Raw genomic sequence first — 22,230 nt, 5'->3', positions numbered from 1 at the left:
TCTCAAGATTGCGCACGGTGGCGGCGAGGCGAGCCGAGCGGGCGGGATCACGTTCCCATCCACCACTTTTACAAGCAAAACTTCCACAACCCGTTAAACGCGGACGGCTCCCCCGATTGACCCTCGACGTGCCACGGCTCAGGATAGTTGAACGACAGCGACCAGCAGGTGGCGACGTCTCCCCAACACAAACAACAGAAGTCGCAGTAAATATTATAACGTGCTGAACTGCGTCCATGGGAAGCCACTGCAATGACGTGTTCGTTAAGTTATACATGTTGTACTCGCACCAATAGTTTAAGGCAGCAGGCCTATCACCGAACCCGATATACAGGGTGCTTAAAAAAAATGTGAACACTTAAATGGTACTCGCGTTTTTAATGGAAATAAGAACGGATAATAGTACACTGCAGCGTGATAACAAATGTAAAAGCTTCAAAAAGTCCGAGTCTCCCACTTGTTCGCGATAATTGTCAACACGTGGCCTTGAATCTTCTCCAGGTGGTCTCCAGAGCCCGGAGGCAGCACATTTCTTGTATAATTGTTGTAAATTCTCCGAAGTGTTAACATTTTTTTGAAGCACCCTGTATTTCAGTCCGCATTCAGTTTTAGTGGTGGTGGGAACGATTTTGCGACGTGTAATACCAATTGAGTAAATTTGCAGGTACTTTTTTCTTCTTCAAATTTAAACGATAAAGCCGGCACACAGTGGCCTACTCTTTCGGAAATTGCGTGACGGGATCATTACACGTCCGCTTTGAAGCAGACGGCACACATGGTGAATGAACCTCTGTCGTAATAACCGGAGTGGCCGGCTGGATTAAAATCCGTCAATATGCAACAAGCGTTGAAAGGCTTGAAAGTCAAGTGCAACGGTACTGTACGTGCATTTAAAGACATCGGTTAATCTTACCACCATTTAGTATGCTAGTGAACCTTTACTTTCAGACGTGGGTATAAATGTAAAGAGCTGATAAGAGGGAAAACAACAAGCAGATGCTTGTCGCGCTCACGTTTCCTCCCTCCAAAAAATGTTTTAAACGGGCCGTGGCTAAACATAGCCCATGTTGTTATCACAAGTTATTTGGTTCATATCCAAAATGCAGTTAAAATTAGTTGTGTACGTGGATCTCTAAATATATGCCTCCACTCCCTGCGACGCACATCAAGCTGCATGCGTTGTAGTCTCCATAGGGGGGTCCTGGTTAAGACGCTTTAATAACAATTCGGTACAGCCTTTGTATCAATCCGGTGTTGACAGCCTTATCATGCAATACGGGGTGGTGGCGGTTGATCACAACTTCACCAGGCTGGTCAGTGTGCATTTGTGAAGGGGGCCCAGGACCGGTGAACATATAGACTGGCCACTGTTGTTGAGTGTGGCCACGAATCGGCAAAGTCATCCAGGTGAACAGCGTTGTGCACTGCAACCACCCCTCCCCCCCCCTTTGGGTGCATTTTACAGACATCCAAAATGCTTAACTAATTGATTTTTTTCTGATGTAGCATGACGAAACGTAAAGCAGATGCACGTGTAGCTGAAGAGGCAGACAACAGGCCAGTGCACATAAGTAGGACATTTACTACTCATTTACATTAATAGTAATGTACAAAAATTGCTTTTTTTCACATTACATTCTATTTACATTTTTTATAAGTAGTGTATATTATAAAGTTTTTTCTAATACAGCAGCTATGTTGAACAATACCGCCGACAAAGTTGTTTCACCTGCATTCTGTACAATTATACCTCTGAAAACAGATGGATGAGCAACCGTGCAGTGGGCTTCCAAAATTGGGCCGTCAAAGAATCGCAGTGTGCACAAGGAGGAATCGGTAGTTCCTAACGATGCGAAACGGTTAACACAACACTGTGAAATATTGTTTCAAGTTACCACCATTTTTCGTAACATACAGCATCGGTAAAAACGAGGTATTATGAGCAGGGATGGTATTTTCAAAAGATTAGGCATACAGCAAATAGGTAACCACACGTGCAATGTTTGTAGCATTGCGAAATTAAGAATGCAGTATTGAGTCTTGCTTGTTTGTTCGTTGATGTTAAGCATCTCAATGAATTGTGATGCGATTGAACACTTTGGTGGTGAATGTAACCAGTGCTGTGCAGTCATAGTTAACAAGCCTGAAGGCAGTTCATGCACCCTGAGATATGCACTCGGCATGCAGGTTTTGCAACTTTTTTTTGCACCTCGTGCAGTAGCATGAAAATTAACATTGAGTTGGTTACTTATGCTGATATCAACACAAAATGCAATGTGACACATTCGAATACTGTATTGGGGTGAGATCTCGATGAAGTCTCAATGGCTTAACATCTACCGATGTTGTGGCCCTGCATAGTTGAAGATGTACGGCCTATTGTCCGAGTGTACGCAGATTCAACATCTACGTTTGAAGAGAATTAACGAATACAGTGGCTGACAGCAACCTGTTAAAAGTGAGATGTAAAAATGACCATAAATTATCTTGTTGGCCAAAGCACAAAAATGCTTTACAAACTGAAGCACCCGTTGTATGCAGGCGCTTGAAGTCTGTTTTTCATGAGCAGTGTGTACAGCGAGAGCAAATGTATAAGCAGAAATGTTAGCCATTACAGTACTACGCACATAACCATAACTTAAGCCCGTTAGGTTATCTACTACCTGAATATTATGGCAACACATCTGTTTTACAAACATCTTTAGCAATCTTTATTGACCTGATTTAAAATGAAATGAGAATATTTTGGGTCAAGTTTTTAAATTCAAAACGTGAGTTGTTAAATTAAGGAAACGTTGTAGAGCTAATGATCATGAATGAGCATTCAGAAATGGCCTTTAATAAACGGTAGTAAAGGTTTAAGATTGAAAATCATAACACAGCTCGTTGTAAGATCATCGTATAACCACGAATGACCACGTTTCGGTAGTGAGCGTCGTTGATCATGCGTAGCGCTACACACAACCGCGAAATAAGTGTCGATGCAAATAAATGCTGAGGTTTGTTCCGGTCAAAAAAGTGGATTGCTGAGCAACACGTGCTCACGAACTCAGCACGTCTTCGCTGCACTTATCCCACAGCTGCCTCTTGACAAAGATTTCTCGCAAAAGCGGGTGGCGTTCCATTCAGTCTTTGCCAACTGCACTTTGGCACGGAGGGGAACCGACGATCTACTTGCTAGCTGCATGTTGCACTTGACGTAGTGTCCTGCTGGCATGTTGGCACACGTTTCCAAATGTGCCGTGAAAACAAAACAAAAAAAACATTTTCACAGCAAATGAAAGATGAAAAGAGCAGATAAAAAAATACCACTACACATTTTACAATTCTGAAAATTGGTGAGCTGCTTCCCACAATGGGTTGTTATTTTTTTCCCAATGACACAGTCTAAAATTAAAAAAAACATTTCCTGTCCTAGTTTAGTTTACATACACTAAGAGATGCAATGGTGAACATATACCTATGTTTTTGAGGTGTTGGCATGAGCCTTGGTGAAGCACCACATCTGCTTCAGTCGTTACAGAATACATATTTACACGCATGGTACTCCGTCCCATTTTGAAACTGCTGAGGATATAGTCCAGAATTATTCCCAGTGTAAGATTTTCACAGTAATTTTCAGGAAAAAAAAGTACTTTCCACACCAGGGTTAAGAACGTGTGGTGGCTTGCGAAGGTTCGGCTTGGAGAAAGGGGACTCAATGAGCAAACTTTAAAAAGTTTTCTTCGGCGGAAATAAAAATTCTCCAAAAAGTGAGAGTGTTATTAAATTTGCAGCCGCTCGGCTGCGAGGTGTCCATTGGCCAGCGACGTAATGGCCATTGCCAACACAGCGGTGCCGTCATCGACGGGGCCTATGCTGCCAGCATTGTTGTTGTTGTTGCCGCTGCTGCTGGATATCCTGCGCATGGTCTGCACGCGCTCCTCCACGCAGCCGGCTGAGAGCCGGGCCTCGGCCTCGTGGTCCCAGCACTCCTCCATGGTCTCGCACAACAGAGACATGCCCTGGAAATAACGCAACAGTACCAATTCAGATTTTAAACTATAAATAATCTTTTTTTTTGCAATCATCAACTAATAATCACGGTGACGTTTAGGTACACTAACCACTTGGTAGCTGTTGCACACGAGGGCCGAGAGAGGTTGTACGAATAAAACTCATTGTTTTTGACGTGCGACTTGTTTTTGATCTAGCGTCCTATGCGTCGGAGCGTCTCAAGCGCTCAGCATCGCATTTCAAACATTTGAGAAGGCACCCCCGGGTGGTAGCTGTCTCCCCCCTTTGGGGTGACTCAGAACCTGGGCCGCAAACAGGTATTCCGTCTGCCAAGTAGAGGGGTGACATTTGCCATGCATAATCCAAAACGGAAAAAGATTACGATCATATAGAGATTTTTGTGAAAACGAGCAGGTGTGTACCGGATGTTTCCTCCAACAATCTTTCATTGTCGGCCGGACCCTCTTCTGCACCACCAGGTCCTGCATTTCCTCCAGGGAGAGATGTTTCCCTAGCTCCTCCTCAAACGGGAGTGAGAATTCACCCACTCGTTCTGGAATTGGTAAAAAAAACCATCACAATCATCACAAATCATGGTGTCACGGTGAAACGTAAGCTCGACGAATACGCAGGAATTTTTAAAGGCACACAGTAAAGGTTTTGTGATTTACTTGTAAGTAAACAGATTGTGATATTCTGGTAAATAGTGTGACTATTGTCTTGAAAAGTAATACACGTTTTTATCATGCACAATGCAGTAAATACAATCAAGAATTAGAAGTACTCACAAACTGCAAGAACACAATTCAAAACAGACTTTAATTATAATTACACATAGTGGTGCTTTACCAGGAGACACATTGGAAATAATAACAGCTGCTGTGCTGTTCCACTTTCCAAATATGCCGATGTATATTAGTGAAGGATGTGTACAGTGCCATTAGGATCGATGGTTTAAGAACTAATGCAATGTAGAACTATGGAGCTGTGGCTAGTGAAATTAACAAGACAATATTTTTTACAGGAGTGAATGGAACTTTGCTTGTTCTGTAACACGAGACATTAAAAGTATTGCTGCTCAAAAAGCGCTCAACGCAAGCACTCTCGATTGCAGCCTACCTTCGATAACTGTGCAGCGCCAGGCAAGCTCCCAGAGCACCAGGCCCAATGCATAAACATCGATGCGCAAGAAAGAGTCGCGCTGGAAGTGGATGGCTCCCTCCAGTATTTCGGGAGCCATGTAGCGCAGAGTACCCACCTGAAATGAGAACACCCCACCCACACGTAGATTCCTTCTGCTGCAAGACATTAGCCTGGCAGTAGACTGTGTGGCAAGCAACACTGAATGATGAAGTGCCACCATAAGTCATACAATGCGTCCCACTTACCAAAAGTTCCAACAGTAGGTCCATCAATGCCACGATTGAACGCAGTGTCTTACAATCGTTTCAACAAAACTATTGTTTGAGTCACATCCAAATCAAGCTTTGCAACAAGTGTTACTTAACATATGAAAACTCTGCTTCCGAAAACATGTTACACACCTTCCAGTAAATAAATATTAAATATTCATAAACTTGATAGCTGCGTCAATGTCAACTAATTTACTGAGTAGCACGTTTAATACATTTGAATATTGCAATGTCTACAATTAAATTTATGAATAGTGTAAGCAAATATTTATTTACATTTTTATATCTGACAGCATACGAAAACTCGAAATGCTACGTTTCATATTCAGTTACATTGTAAACATTTACATACCTTAACACTGCAATTCTGAAATTATTTTCTCAAATGCCACCAACTGATGTTGGCATCGCCAAAGCAGCATTATTGTAATAAATCTACCCCAATTAATGCAGTACCTCATTCTGCTATTGGCAAACTTCGTTCTACCAATCAGATAAAACCTTTATTATGAAATCACTCAATTATAAGAAATGTAAATTAGTGTGCAAAGCAATGGACCAGCTCACAATCGACACGCTCAATGGCTAAAGAACCTAGACCTTCATTTATAGCTTTTGTTGCTGTTGTTTATCTCTACATGATGCCGTACAAAAGTAGGCATGCGTAGTCCAGTTTAAAACCTTTATGTATTTTTTTAAACCATCTATGTCAGTGAGCTTACTACAATGTACATTTATACATTTTTGCAATATTGTTTTGGAACTTTAACAGATGTAAACAAGTGTTTTTGGGCATAAAATATAAACTAAAATATTCACAAGATGGCATTGACAACAAGCAATGTTTGGCAACATACCTGCCCATGGGTATCGCCCGCAGGTTTGCCCGGTGCAAATTTGACTGCCAATCCAAAGTCTGCGATGCAAGCTGTAAGGTCCCCCTTAAGCAGAATATTCCGGCTCTTTATGTCCCTACATGTCATCATATCACACAAGCAGCATTTTCAAATAAATGCACATGTAATACATGTGTTCATTGCATCATGTGATGTACGATGCTAAAAATCTATACAAGAATAAATACAACTATGATAAGTCATGAGTTGTGTCAAAAGGTAACATTAATAAATGCAATAATGAAAAACAATCAATTTTAATGGCATATTGCTTCACAAATATAAAAGACAAAAATTAATGTATCAGGTACACCTTCCAGGTGGCTTCTTATCTCAACCGTAATGTAAGTCTGGCTAAATCACAAAGCATAAAACATTGAATAACATTCGAACGTGCAAAATGGTGGGCAAGGCAAACAGATGCTGATGCCGAATTAACCTGTGTGCAATAGCAGGTTTAATGAGTTCTCCCTTGGGGCTGACAATATCCTCATGTAGGTAGGCCAGACCCCGGGCCATCGTCTCTGCCACGTGACAAAGCTCCCTCCAGGACAGCACGTTGCCTTTAAGGTACTCCGCCAGAGATCCCTGCACACACGAGCCAAGATTGCGAGTTCAGCCAGTCTCCTCCATCTTCCGTGCACACTTTACATTATTGTACAGGTTTCTTGCCAAGTAGTATTAAAACTATCGTATCAAGTAAGCCAGCAGCATTTGTGCAATAGGCCACACACTCTGCGAATGAGCCTCAAAGTCTAAACTGGTCCAAAGTTTGCCTGCTTAAACAAATGCTACTGGGAATCAATGGTCCAGAGGGAATTGGCTAATAAGTCCAAAATATGATTTGATCTGAATTTAGTAAATGAGACCATTGTGTTTGATTAGTTAATTGGCCACAATCAATGGAAAAGAATAATAACACAATACACAATATATGCGTGTAAAATATGCACTTCACAAAATATTGAGTACTGTGTAAGCACATTTCTAAAATATCTCTCATCTAGTTTATAGAAATTCAGAAGTAACATTTATCTTGAAGTCAATTTGAGAAAAAAAATTCTAGCTGCATAAATAAAAGTTAATGGATTTTACTTTTGGGTTGCAATGCTCAGGTTCATTGATAAGGCACCATATACTGTCTGTAAATTGTCAACATTAAAGGTTTACCAATGCGACAGCCGTACCTTCTCATGGAATGTGGTGATAAGCCAGTACTCAGTGTCAAGCCCTGATACACGCTTCTCAGCAGCAATGAAATGCAGCAGGTTTTCATGTGCCACTCCAGCTGTTTTGAAGATATCAATCTCATTTTCCCACGAGCGTCTCTCCTGTGGCAAATAAACATAAAAATATGAGCAGATGGCACAATTATACACCTTGTGACGATGTACGTTACACACAAACCTGCACAAATGTAGATAAATGCCATTTCAGATAGGTGAATGGATAAGAAAATACATTTCTAATAGATTAAAAACACTGAAAGAGCTAGAGGGATCCCAGTTAGGCTCCAGTGTAAAATCTAGTCAAAACTCATTGAGTGGAAAACGTGCATTTTATCATTCCTATTACTTGACAGAAAACATATCGTATGCATGTCGAACTTCTTTTGTACCGTACATAGCCAACCGTGCTAACCGGAGGTAAAGGGGAAGGACAACAAACTAAACACAAAATCAATTCTAAAGACATTCGTTTTCAACCGAGATTTGAAACTGCAAAGCCCCAGTGGCTTTCTAATATTGGAAGGAAGAGAGTTCCAGACAGCCGCAGAAGCGCATCTGAAAGCACGTAATGCATTGATATTTCTCTAAGGATTATGGAAAACTGAAAATATTCTATACCTTAACGGTGAATATCTTCACTGCCACAAGGTCACCGAGGAGGCGGGCTTTCCACACCGAACCAAAGTGGCCCATGGCCTTCACTTCAAGCAGCTGGATGGGCTTGAGCTCAGCCAGAGGTGGTGACGACGCTCCATTAGATTCCTCCTGCCACGAGTGGAGATGGTCGCAACATTCATGCGTCAGATCTTTGAGATAGCTCTCTACCGACAATGCTAGCAGGGTAACAAGGCGAACAGCCGAGGAATATACAGCAGCATTTGGATGTAAGCACACCTTATGGTTCTGCTAAGCAAAAATTGGGAATAAAAAGGCCAACTTCTGGTACAGGCACTCTTGAATACAAGCACACCTGGCCTTACTCTAAAGGGGTGGTCTTATATCCAGCTTCGAACATATTCAAATTTCACGAGATTTATCTTATTACAACGGACAGGATAGACCAAAGATTAGCTTTACCTATTGCTACGCAGGTTATTCAAAGATACATTCTCTAGAAAACATGTACTGTATGAGTAAATACAAAATATTTCAGATCATTTACTCCACATGCAGATATTAATAAATGATCCATTGTGTCTTTTATCTGCTTCCCCACGACAACCTGCTGTTGTGGGGGGGGGGGGGATTAATAAATTTTGAATTCAAAATAATCTGTAGAGGGTACTGTTTGATCATTGGTGGATGCCTGTTGTCTAGACCTGTCTGAATGTAATGTATGATGTTACCTTGATTCCTCAACTCCATTTTATAACCCATACATTATTTAAAGTGCATGTTAATATACATGTATTAGCTGAAGTATTGTATGTCTTTGCAACAACATAAAAAAAACCTTTACCATTAATTATAATCCTCCCTGCAGCAATGTTGAATTAATCTGCCACCTGCATGAACATCTGCTTCCATTAGCGCTATTAGCTTTTTACGCATGTTAACTTTCACGGGAAAACCCAACAGATTGAGCCATTAAGAGACTGCCAAATGTCCTCATCATTACATTACATATATTTGTTTTATTAACTAACCAACCATGTTTGCCACAAAGGAAAAAAAAATATCCAGTCTGGTTGAAAAAATTATGGAGTGGGCTAGCCACCTGCTGAGATGGCAAAATGCCAAACATATGTGAACCACAATCCAAACGCTACGCATTGTACAGTTATTCGAGTTGATTGCTCTAAAGAAAGCATTCCCAACATTACGCTGTTCAAAAATACCACGAGAGGGCATCAATTCCCCCCTTTTTGATGTTAAGTGTACCAAGGAATCTCTAACAGAAAGTGCTATTTTAGCAATACGTAAATGATCTAAGGCCATTTAGCTCAAATAATAATTTCCGTTTCTAGAATGCTCAAAACACCATATTAGACGAAGAAAATAAACTTCTCGAAATTAATCTTAAATTAATCATAACCCATATAACAACCGTCGGAGTACATTGTAGAGAATACTCCTATACAATCATACGAATAATCCACCGTTTAATGTATTATATCCATTCGCCAAATGCCCTAATCTGATTGAGCATCTGTGTTACGGACTTATTGAGAGACAAAACAAGGACTTGGCAGCGTTACCTCGGAGGGTGCTTCCACTTGGGCATATGGTACCTTGCGCTGGCGATAAACCCAAAAGACCAGCAGTGCTACCAGGGAGACGGCCAGTATGGGGATGAAGGAGTAGACGGCAGTGTTAAATGCACTTGGGCGGCTGCTCACTGCTACTGGACCTGCCACACCACCACCACATCAACACCTTAGCAGCTTGCACAACACCAGGTATGCGGACATTTCGTTTCAAGTACAGTAAAACCTTGGATTGCAAGTAACTTGGTCCGCGAGTAAATATTAATTTGATAAACGAGCGGGGTCTTGCAATACGAGCAGTACTTATACGCTTTGTCTGCCGAGTGTCACGTGATCACAACTGATATACGAGTGCTTTGGATTACGAACACGTTTCCAGAACGAATTATGCTCGCAATCCAAGGTTTTACTGTACAAACATTTAGTGTAGAGTGAGGTCCTAAGTGTCTCCGTACACCCAGCAGTTGGTGTTGCGATAGTGCTCACATCTCTGTTGGTGGCCCTGAGATGTTGAAAATACCACATCCCTCTGAAGAGGACCAATCTCTCTACCTCCGGAGAGATGATTCAACCCATTAACACTTATTGCGAGTTCGTACTCCATTAACAGCTCCCCTCAGTCGGATTACATATGTACAATACATTTAAGAATTTAATTAATTTTAGATAAACATTATGCTGCATATATATAAACTACATGTATGTTTTAATTTTATAAATTATAAAAGCAATACATCACAGCCTGTGCTAAAATGTTAAAGTTTCTGGCCTGGTGGCTCAAGGGTAGTGAGCGACTCGTAATCAGGTTGAGAGTTTAAATGCTGGCTGGGAGTTGACTCCGTCCATCATCCCTCTGGGGGTCTCTAAAATTGGTACCACTTTGTTGGGAAATCAACAGTGGTTGTCCGATGAATAAGCTCGCCCCCGGATAGGAATGTGAATTGTCCACCACTGGCTCAGGGATTTAAAATGAGAGGTGCACAGCTTTAATGTTCATTTGAGCTCAAAATCACTTTGACACTCAAAGGTGTTATATTTTTAATGATGTGGAAATGTCCAATGCTACATGGTCTTAAAACATTGTTACAGCCATAAAAACAATCTTGCTGTAGTTTTTGTTCCATGACCAAGGTCCACCCTGATGCTTTTACAACAGCTCTTGTACCACAAAAGTACAACACGTAGGTTAAACTGAGCACCTCTAAAATATATCACTGTACAACCGTGAAATGTTCAACGGGTATTTTAATAGCCCTACTGAATATAAAACGGGTATCCAATGTATGAAGCGATGGGTTACATCTGTAAATGCTGTTGCTACACTAATAAGATATAAAAAAAAATATTCCATGTTCAACGAGAGTGCATCCCCATTAAAATTGGGCCTTTGCCTGAAATGTCACCTATTCATTTTGTTTGTGTGTTGAGTTTGTTGACCCCCCCCCCCGCACCTCCGATTTGCACGGTTGGTTACGTAGTGTGAAAAAATTCCAACAACATACTTCCATAAAAGAAAACACGAACCAAACATTTGAAGCCATAGTTCCTTTGCCAAAGCAGTGTTGTGCAATCCCACATCATTTACAATGTAATGCTATGTACATGGCTCTCCCACTCTCTATCGTAAACCTATTTGACAAGTGTTCTCAAGCGGTCACAAAACAGAGTAACTCAATCCTTGGTAAAATAGGAAAATGATTGTCACGTAATGTTCACTACAAGCCATGGACACTCAAACCTAGCGCCCATCGACTGCCAGGATGTTTCCAAAATGCGTACAAATAGAGAATGACAGAAATCCAAAATTTGACAACAAATTTGGTTTCTTTAGCCACGAAGATAAAAAAAAAGAACATCAAGTAAAAGGGCAGAGATATTTTAACATCGCCTAAAATGTTTTGCCAACCCAACTCAAAATATTTATTGTCATGCTCGGTCTCATGAAAAGGATGCTCGGTCTCATGAAAAGGATATAATAATTATGCAATTGTGGTGTTAAGTGCCCGAGGGCTGCAATCCAACCTCCTTCATTGAATTAAAATAATTAAGAGAAAACGGGAGCAGCAGCATATGCCAATGGTTTTCGAGAATGACAACAGGAACGTTTCAAGTAGACGACTTCTTCTTGGTAAAAGTTGTTTTTTTATGTTCAATCCGCATATTTTGTATTGCACTTTTTACAACTCTGAGGGGATTAACTAAGCATGGGAAACAATTCTTTTTTTAATATCAAGATTAGTAATATAGTGTGCTAGAAAGACATTAATGGTAGATGAAACATTGACAATACCAGGCATTATTTGGAATATAAATACAATTTGCATGTATACTATTGAAAATGAACGAGCTCTTTAAGGAACATATGATAGACATGCATTCATAAACAGGAGAAAAGTGAAATATACGACACATCTATACATAGGTCATCGAGTTCCTTCCAAGACCAGATAATTATAGGTCACATTTGCATTTTTAATAAAGTACCATCCTACAGGGCACTTGGAATATAAATGTATTGGGCCTATTCTAGTTACCCAATTAAAAACAGATGAAAGCGAAAAAATCAACACTAACCTGCACCATCAACATAAATGTACTGACGATGTTTGAATATAATTAAACGAAAATAAATCATGTAAATCAACTGTAAAAACACACACACATTTTATCAGCATGATACTAGAATGCCATTAGTTCACTGACAACAACATGGGTCCTACATTGAGAAGTCCAATGCCAAAAGGAGTGGTTAGTGTGAACCCAGACTACCAGGAATATACCCAACTTCACAAGAGGATAACACAAAGACTGGCACATATGAGTACATGAAACCATAAGAATAGGTTTCACCCTTTCTGGCAAGAAAGCAGACATGATTCCTTGCAAAACCCTTTGCAAGGAATCATGTCTGCATTAACCACACGTACTTGATCCCTTGCCATCCCCCTTCCAGGCGACCTCGTTTTTCAGGTGCTCAGAAGACAATTTGCATTGCTATTGCACTTGGAAACAATGTTTTAAACGTACCTGTTGTCGCTGGTTGAATGACAGGCATATGGTTGAACTTCTTGTTGCAGAAATTCCCCTCGCAGCAGCAGAAGAAAACGCTCGGCGTTTCCTTAGTTTCAGTGCACTCCCCTCTGCAGAATGAAACAGATAAATACATGGTCGTCAAAACAGTGCAACAGAGAGCCCTTATTAAGCTGATATTTCTATCAAGCACTCAAGCGTTGCAACTAATTGTGTTCAAAATGAGGTGGGAATATTTTTTATAAAGTGAGGGTATATTAAACAGCAATAAAAACGGGCTTCGCTTAATGAGATTTACATGTAGCCATAGACTGTGAAAGCTTTGTGGGTATGCACAGCCAAATGTCATGTCAGCCAGAGCTACAGAGCAATCAACAGTTATTTTTAAAGGAAAGTTCCCCATTTTCAAAACGAAACTGAACGAGATGTTTAAACTACTATTTTTATTTTAGCAGGTCAGGCCCACTGAGCTATCTATCGCTCTTTAACACAAGCGACCTGGCCATAATTGATAGCTGCACGAAGTAGCTTTTCATGTCTCTACATGTGGCGGGAAAAACCGGAGGACTCGGAGAAAAATCCACATGACCACAGCGAGAACACGCAAACTCCAAATATAGAGCAGGCTGTCAGGGTCGGGATCGAATCCACGACCTTCGGTTTACCAGGCAAGGAAATTAACATCTCGCAACCGTACCACAAGTTACTCTTGCTATAATTTTCAAAGGAGGATTATGAATGTCACTTCTCCCAATGTTTTTTTTTTTAAATATAAATACCTTTACACTTCCATGAGTTCACAAGATTTCCACAGTGCAATATGAAGCACTATTTGAAAATTGCAGTCGTCGACAGGCCAATTCCACGTTTGACCGTGGGAACATGGAACAGCAGGTGTCCATCCCGCAGTGCAGACCTGTTATAGCAGTTGAAGTCGTCGAGCCAGCAACCCTTGCGCACAAGCTCCACGCTGCCCGAGTTGTTGGTCCAAGAGGCGAAGCAGTGCTTCCGCTTGTCGCCCTCGCACCCCTCGGTGCCACTGCGGCTGGTGTTGTACTTCTGCCAGTGAGCGTTGAAGTACTCGCACTCTGTGGTGTGGCTCTCCAACACACTGGCCGCTGTAAAAAAAAAATTATATGTCCGATCAGACGGCACCAGACAACGCTCCCCCCCGACGTATTTACAGCTCTAACCACTGCTTGAGTCTCCATGCTGTGTCAGTTACGGGGCTTCTTTGGCCATAGTTCACCATGCTGGTCGATGTGCTTTGGTGAATGGGGGACGGGAGTGGCAGGATCAGTGTAGATATGACTTGCACCGATGTTGGCTTTGGATGGGAATTCACAGCTCTAACCACTGCTTGAGTCTCCATGCTGTGTCAGTTACGGGGCTTCTTTGGCCATAGTTCACCATGCTGGTCGATGTGCTTTGGTGAATGGGGGACGGGAGTGGCAGGATCAGTGTAGATATGACTTGCACCGATGTTGGCTTTGGATGGGAATTCACAGCTCTATCCACTGCTTAAGTCTCCATGCTGTGTCAGTCACGGGGCTTCTTTGGCCATAGTTTACCATGCTGGTCGGTGTGCTTTGGTGAATGGGGGGAGTGCCAAGATTAGTCCAGATATGGCTCGCACGGATGTTGGCTTTGGATGGGAATCAATCTGAGGTCACCAGGTTCATAGCTAAGTGTCACCACTCCAACCAATGTAAAACACACATTCAAACTTAGATTTAGTTTTTATGGAAACATTAACTTTGTAATAATCCAGCAATAAACATTACAAATATTAAAAGGTACAATATTAATTAATAAACCATGTTAAGCCAACACACATGTGACTGCATCATAGCACATATTTAGAGCTATTCAACACTTGTTACATTTGAACAACTTTAAAAGTAAGTTTGCAAATTAAACTCTGCTCATTGATATTGCTTATTTTATAAGTGCTGTAATTAATGCAATGGTTAACCGACACAAACCATGGTTACTTTCACTGTTCAAGAGACGATTTTTGTGTTTAGTTTGTCATTCCCCTGCACCTCTGATGAGCGCAGTTGGCTATGGACGGTGCGAAAGAGAAGTTCAACATACATACCCTATTGAAATCAGTGAATAAATCTACAACAAAGTTACGTGCTGTAGCGACTAAATATTATCATTCTACAAATACTAGTACCACCAAGCGCAAATTGTTGCAAGAGTTATTACAAAATCAATAACCCAATGCTATGGCAAACAGCTATGAGTTATAGTACTCTGTGATTCCATTACATATACTGCATTTATTCCAGATAGCGATGGGAAATACTCATGAACGTAATCTCCCATAAAGCACATTACCGTACTTATAAGATTGAAAACAAAATGATCCGAGTCATTTCACGTGACAACTTATTTTATAAATGGGTATGCACATACAAAGCTAAAGGAAATGTTTACAGGCACACACACACACGAGTGATAAAACAAACCTCCCCTGTGGAGATACAAAGTTCACAGATTGCCATCACGACCAAACAGCGCAAACAGAGGATAACTCAAAATAGTCGCGCGTGCTGCACGCGTGCACGCGTACACGCGCGTATAATTTTGTTGTCGTGTACTCTGTGCATCTGGCAGTGATGAAGAGCAACATGTTTTTGAACATGTAACGAGGTCATATGGTCATGAGACGAATGACCATATGTATATAGGACGTGAGTTTGGTGGAATCATGTCATGACCTCACGTGCTTTGCGTGCCGTTTGCTCGATGCTCTTAGACAGAGTCCAGCATTGTTTCATTCCATAATTAAGCATCTCTTTCATCCCAATGGGATTTTAAGTCATGTGTAAGAGGCACATGCACACAATTTGTTAGTTCTAAGTTATGCATGCTTAGATGTATATCTCCATGCTCTTTCAAGACATTTCTGTACAGTACAAATCTCTTCACTAACTAATGTTTATAGGTATTACATGGGCCTAGCCCGGCTTGCCAATCTACCCCCCTCACCTATAATGTATATAAGTGACCTGCCATTGACGTCATCTCGCAAGTTCATACATGCAGATGACATAGTCCATGCTCTACAGGGCATACACCGCGAGAACTGTGGCAATAATTCTTAACAGCTGATCGACTTATATTGGGAGGCATATTTCCATCACTTGATAGTCCAACGAAAGCCTTCCAAAACCACCACACGTGCTTTACACCTTAACATTCATGCCACAGATGCCAACCTTGATGTGTCCCTGTGGTAGCCGAGTGAGCTATGACGCAACTACAATTTATTTATAGGGGTTATCACGTATAAAAGCCTGGCTTTAAAACCCCCACATAAAACAGATGTGTGAAAAGAGAATCAAGGATCGCCCTGCATCCAGAAACTTGGAAAGACATGGGGGTGGCTCCGCTGATACGCTGATAATTGCCACCATCTCACTGATCAACTTATGGCAGACTAATGAGCGGAAGGCATGGGAGAAGCTTGTTTTGTGTACTGGTGAACATTCTGCCACCAAATATCCGCAGAGATGTGCAAACTGCAAAGGAGTTTGCGTATATATATTTTTTGCTCGTTTAAAAACGACAACCACCTAGCTAGGCACATCGAGTCCAGATCACTATTCCTGGGAATCTCGCTGCTGTCGCCATCCCAACATCTCACCCAAATCCGGAAGAACGCTGGCGCGAACAGAGTGGACGTCCCATAATGAAGGGAAAACAAACCTCCCCCACCCACCACCACCACTCATTCGATAACACCAAAACGTCGCCTCTTCTCGGCCTTTTTGACATTCACACTGGCGGTGTAACCATCAACCGCGCAGCATCAAAATGGGCAATTAAAGACACGACATCCGAGTGCAACTGTTGACCCATGCAACCGCACAAACCATGGACCGCATTGTAAAAAAAACACCGTAGCGTGTTTTGCAAACCTACACGAACTGTCTGGGTTCTTTCGGTACAGTCGCGTACGTGACTTTACCGACTGCCGTTTTCGTGCTGTGGTTGTCACACCTGATGACGATTGCTTGTGTTGCCATCGAAACGTCACGTGATCTATTAATTTGTCTACCTACGTGACTTTACCGAAAGAGCCCAAGAGTATGGATTCCTGCAGTCACGAAAGCTTCAAATCAAGAACGAACTCTCTGCTCGAAGCGATCTCACGTGGCTAGCAGACGCTTCTTCCACATATTGCCATACGCAGTGAAGATAACATTTATATATAAACCTTCGCCGTGGTCATGCCCCAGCTCTCTCTCTCTACAATCCACCAGGGGCACGCCTCAGCCCTTGCCCATCTCTCCCCTCGATTACATTCCCAGATTATTTCCGCTCACACCTCGGTCAACCCATCAGCCTTGTAGCCCTGCCCATTAATCACCGCCGATCATTCCCCCTCTGCCACTGTTTGCGCACCCAGCTCTGCCCATGATCTCCCTCACCGAGAGCTTGGCCGTGCCCCCCTCAGCACTGCCCATCGTATATTATTACCCTTGCCCCACCAGGATCGACCACCACCACCGTCCAGGCCCAGCGAGACGACACCGGGCGAGAGACGACGCCGTCGGTCGCTCCCGCCACTACGGCAACAACTCCCCCCGCGTCGCTCCACAATAACGAAGAGCGACGAACGACCATCGTCGTACAGATAACTTCGATACAAAAAAACCCCCCCACAAAGTAATGATCGTAACGAGCCGCGGGTTGCCACTTACCCGAGACGAGCGGCACTAACATCAGCAGCAGCATCGCGCACCGCGACGCGGCCATGGCGGGGCCAGGGCCCCCTCTAACCCCGCCCCTCCGCACGCGCACCTGGGGGGCGAGGGGGGTGAAGCGGGGGGGGGGGATTGAGCTGAGAGCAAAGGGAGCCTATGGGAAGGGGGGACGGGGCTGGAGAGGGGGCGGGGATGGGGGGGGGCGGGGATGGGGGGGGGGGGGGCGGGGGGCGAGGGGCGGGGCTGGGGGGGTGATGAGGCCGGGGGGGGGGGTGATGAGGCTGAGGGGGGGGGCTGGGGGGGGGCCGGGGGCGGCCGAGGGGGGGGGGCGAGGGGGGGGGGCCGAGGGGGGGGGGCCGAGGAGGGGGGCCGAGGGGGGGGGCCGGGGGGGGGTGATGAGCCCGGGGGGGGGGGGGGTGATGAGCCCGGGGGGGGGGGGTGATGAGCCCGGGGGGGGTGATGAGCCCGGGGGGGGTGATGAGCCCGGGGGGGGGGGGGGTGATGAGCCCGGGGGGGGGGGGGTGATGAGCCCGGGGGGGGGGGTGATGAGCCCGGGGGGGTGATGAGCCCGGGGGGGGGGGGTGATGAGCCCGGGGGGGGGGGGTGATGAGCCCGGGGGAGGGGGGGGGTGATGAGCCCGGGGGGGGGGGGGTGATGAGCCCGGGGGGGTGTCTCAAGGGGGCCCTCGGATCACGCCGTGTTCATCGCCAGAGCCCGCTCGGTGCCACCTGGCAGTCGAGCAGCAGCAGCAGCGGCGGCTGGAGCGCGGAGAAGACGGCGGGAGAAGGGTGGCGGCGCTGGCGGCGGCGGCGGCATGAGCGAGCCCCGAGAGTCGTCTGCGTGTCGCGCGTGAGGCGCGTGAGGCGCTCTCTCCCTCCCTCTCTCCTCTCTCTCTCTCTCCCCTCAGCTCCCTGGCGCTCACTCCGCCTCCCCCGCAGAGCGGGCTCGCGTCCAAGATGGCGCCGAGTGGCGCGCGCGCCCCCCCCACCCAAGCGCGCCCCCCCCCACCCCCAACCGCCCCCCCCCCACCCCCAACCGCCCCCCCCCCACCCCCAACCGCCCCCCCCCCACCCAAGCGCGCGCCCCCCCCACCCAAGCGCGCGCCCCCCCCACCCAAGCGCGCGCCCCCCCCACCCAAGCGCGCCCCCCCCCACCCAAGCGCGCCGCCCCCCACCACCACGGTCACGTGCGCGTGACCCGGATGTTTCTCGCGCCCAAGCGCGTGCGGGGGTGGAGGGCAGGGGAGGAGGGAAAAGGAGGACGGGGCAGTGGGGAAAGGGGGCGGGGCAGGTATTGTGGGGGGCGTGGTCTCTCGGGAGATGGGGCGGAGCGACATCGCCTGGAATTAATTGAGAGGCATTTTCTTGGTTCTTTCGGTAAAGTCACGTAGAAGGGGAACAATAAAAATATAAAACAATACAATTCTCACGACGTCTCGACTGCAACACAAGCAGTCATCATTAGGTGTAAAAACCACACTTTTTCAAAATGTATTGCTGTGGTTTTCACACCTGATGATTGCTTGTGTTGCAGTCGAAACTTCGTGATCATTTTATTGTTTTATTTTTATTTTATTGTTTCCCTTCTACGTGACTTTACCGAAAGAACCAAGAATATGAATCCCTGCAGTCACGAAAGCTTTAAATCAAAATTTAATTGAGAGACTTCAAATATAATGGCATTCTGTATTTTTCCTGCAGGAGGAATCCGATGAGCTATAAAGCTATTTTTCTATCACAACAACAAACAATACAAAAAACACGATAGGAGTGCTAAGTACCTGTGTAGGAAAGAAGTGACCAGATCACGAAATAAATATACAAATAAAACAGAAATATTTATTTTACCACGTAAAGCCAACTGGGCTATTACCGTATTTTTCAGAAGCGACCCTGCCACAAATGATGACGAAGTGGCTTATCATGTGGAAATGTATAGCAGCCAAATACTCTTAATCTAAACGCATGTTTCTAATAGGGTCGGGGTGACCAATCCATCCCTTACCGAGAAATTGACACAAATCTGACGCGCTCATTCCCTTTGGCCCCACAGATCCTTGCCGCTCAAAGCGATCTGTACAAACCTCACCAACCAGAGGTGGATGAAATACTCCGAACTCCACTTCCATGGACTTCCTCAGGTGCACCGGAGGAAACACCCAGAACACACCTCCATGATTTTTGGGTGATGCCTGGATATCACTGGATTTTGGTAACACATCACAGCATACGCTCCACAAAATATCTCACCCTCCGTTGATTCTTCCCTCTGGGACGTATTAATAACAAAAAAATAACCCCGGGATATCTAAGCCTGTGTGTTTTCTTCGTGTGGAACTGTTACTGTTGCATTTCTGCCTTGCTCAAGCTTGAGAAGCAACTGGCAAACTATAATGGCTGTGTGCTTGAGTGTGGTAATCCACTTAGTGGGCATCAGGAGATGCTTTACAATGCCCGTACCTCCTGTGTAAGCGTGAATAATGGGCAGTATGTATGTGTGTTGAACTTCTTTCGCGCCGTACGTAGCCAACCGTGCTAATCGGGGTGTGAAATTCGGAGGCAGTGCATGGCGGGTTATGTGATGAACATATTGAACTTCACATTCACAGTACGGTCACTTGTTCCGTCAAGGAAACCATACGTTTTGAACATGGGTCCTTCATAGCAGGCACATCAAGGGCCATCGCCCGAAACGTTGCAAAAGACAGAGATCCCCCACATAGCCACGTAGACAGCAAGCACTGTTAGGGAGCACCTATAAACCCTGCACAGTCACGCTCGCGGGGTGGTGAGGCTGGTGCCACGCCCGGCTGCCTTCGTCTCCGTCCAATGCTGATGTCTAAACACCATGCCAGCTACTCATTTGCAAGGCTAAGTCTACCTAGGGGAGGCCAAAAACAGGCTCACAGTAATGGTTAGCTGTGGGCAGGGGCAGAGCCAGGATTGTGACTTTGGGGGTGCTGACTTCAATATTCTGAGATACCCAGTGTTTATGTTTCCCAATGGGCGCCACAAATGTATAAAACAAATTTTATTGGATTTGAACGAGGAGTGTATTAATAGGTCGGAGCCGCTGATGTGGCTAATAAGTTCGATAAGTTCGAAAGGCTGCCGCTCAAGCAGCCTGCAGGGCAGCACAAGGTGGCAGCCTGCAGGGCAGCAGCACAAGGTGGCAGCCTGCAGGGCAGCACACAAGGTGGCAGCCTGCAGGGCAGCACGAGGTGGCAGCCTGCAGGGCAGCACGAGGTGGCAGCCTGCAGGGCAGCACAAGGTGGCAGCACAAGGTGGCAGCCTGCAGGGCAGCACGAGGTGGCAGCACAAGGTGGCAGCCTGCAGGGCAGCACAAGGTGGCAGCACAAGGTGGCAGCCTGCAGGGCAGCACGAGGTGGCAGCACAAGGTGGCAGCCTGCAGGGCAGCACAAGGTGGCAGCACAAGGTGGCAGCCTGCAGGGCAGCACGAGGTGGCAGCACAAGGTGGCAGCCTGCAGCATTTTGCAGCAGCCGGTTATCCCGATTACCGACTTTCCCAAAATGTCAGGGGGGGGGGGGCTGATCCCCCCCTGTGGCTCCGCCCCTGGCTGTGGGTGAGAATCGAACCCAGATCATCGGTTTCAGAGTGCAATGCGCTAATCACCGTGCCACCACTCCTCGAGCCCCACGTGACACACAGCACTGCGCGCTAAGGTTGCCATTTTCGCTGGCGACCAATGGCATCTATACGTAACTTTCATTCCGCATGCGAAAGTGCGGTAATTGGACACCCGCTTACGAGAGACATTTGGTGAGCGATTCGTTGGGTGAGCCACCTCATTAGCCACCATTGAGTTGTTGCTCCGGAGACCCGGGGGGGTGGGGTGGGGGGGTGGGTGGGGGGAATCGATTATTTACGTTCGGTCGCTGCGTTGGGGGGGGCATTCGCCGTCATTTTCTCACTTAACAGAGCGGCCCGCCTGGAGACTTCCATCTTCCACTCCATTTTTGCCACGCTCCACCCTAAACCGCATCCACTGCACAAACCATGGCAGCTGATGCGGATACCTGAGGATGCACGAGTGGAAACTGTAAAGCTCTCAAGCAGTGTGCGACTGTGGTCATCCAGAACACAGACCGCACAATGTTTAACGACCGCAGATGCCCGCACCACAAATACGACGGAGACATCGCAGCGATACGCTCCACTGCTCCTGAAGCGGCTATATTCACATGAATGTGAAATTGTAATCGATGCTCTGCATCTACATCAGCCATTCTTAAGAAGAAGAACCTTTGAACTAAATGCGCAATGATGAAGCAGCGTGTGAAGGTCGAGCCAAGCTCCTGGTCCCAGCCCAACTTGGCCATGCCAGGATATGGCAATTCAAAATCCCTTCAGCTGAGAATAGAAGAGGTTTGCCCGGCATTCTCGTTTCTCATGTCCACTGTTGTGTTGGCGATGCACACACACCCTTGACGAAAGCAGCGCAGCCGGTGTCGTCGGTTAGGCGTGGTCCGTGCGTAATGTGGTCTTTGGGCAGGAATTGGCACTATTTAGTGCATCAGCAATCCACACTACAGATGAGACCACTCACTATAAGGGATTTTCTCATAACCCAACTTGGTTCCATGTCATTAAAGTGGATATTCCGCATCCCTTTGGCAAGGACCATAAATGGTAACATTCCACACTATTATGGCAACGTGGATAACGTTTAATGAATGCAATGAAATGCCACTGATTTTAGTGCATGCATCACACAAGAC

The 22,230-nt window shown here is 45.4% G+C and overlaps 1 protein-coding gene across 1 annotated transcript; it reads right to left on the bottom strand.

The window, feature by feature from the left end:
• Nucleotides 1-1,562: 1,562 nt before the first annotated feature.
• On the bottom strand, nt 1,563-18,490 carry LOC116949598 (activin receptor type-2B-like). The gene is made up of 12 exons (XM_032967070.2): nt 18,220-18,490; nt 17,489-17,588; nt 13,687-13,888; nt 12,768-12,880; nt 9,732-9,883; nt 8,152-8,298; nt 7,492-7,635; nt 6,744-6,892; nt 6,266-6,380; nt 5,116-5,254; nt 4,419-4,549; nt 1,563-4,004 (listed from the first exon to the last, which is right to left on the bottom strand). The coding sequence occupies exons 2-12, from the start codon at nt 17,541-17,543 to the stop codon at nt 3,765-3,767; spliced, it is 1,587 nt and encodes a 528-aa protein (XP_032822961.2). The 5' UTR covers nt 17,544-17,588; nt 18,220-18,490; the 3' UTR covers nt 1,563-3,764.
• Between the last annotated feature and the right edge of the window lie 3,740 nt (nt 18,491-22,230).

Source organism: Petromyzon marinus, chromosome 2 (assembly GCF_048934315.1).
Source record: "Petromyzon marinus isolate PM22_M1 ecotype Great Lakes invasive population chromosome 2, UKy_Petmar_22M1.pri1.0, whole genome shotgun sequence".
NCBI lineage: Eukaryota > Metazoa > Chordata > Hyperoartia > Petromyzontiformes > Petromyzontidae > Petromyzon > Petromyzon marinus.
This window is presented reverse-complemented; position numbering and strand designations above follow the sequence as displayed.

What these genes read in the sequence shown, in the direction of transcription:
- LOC116949598 (XM_032967070.2), bottom strand. Translation starts at nt 17,543, where the DNA reads ATGGCCGCGTCGCGGTGCGCGATGCTGCTGCTGATGTTAGTGCCGCTC. An exon ending in CATTCAACCAGCGACAACAG is followed by an intron (nt 9,884 to 12,767) that starts GTACGTTTAAAA and finishes GTGGTGTGGCAG; the next exon opens with GTCCAGTAGCAGTGAGCAGC. An exon ending in TGAAGATATTCACCGTTAAG is followed by an intron (nt 7,636 to 8,151) that starts GTATAGAATATT and finishes TATTTGCCACAG; the next exon opens with GAGAGACGCTCGTGGGAAAA.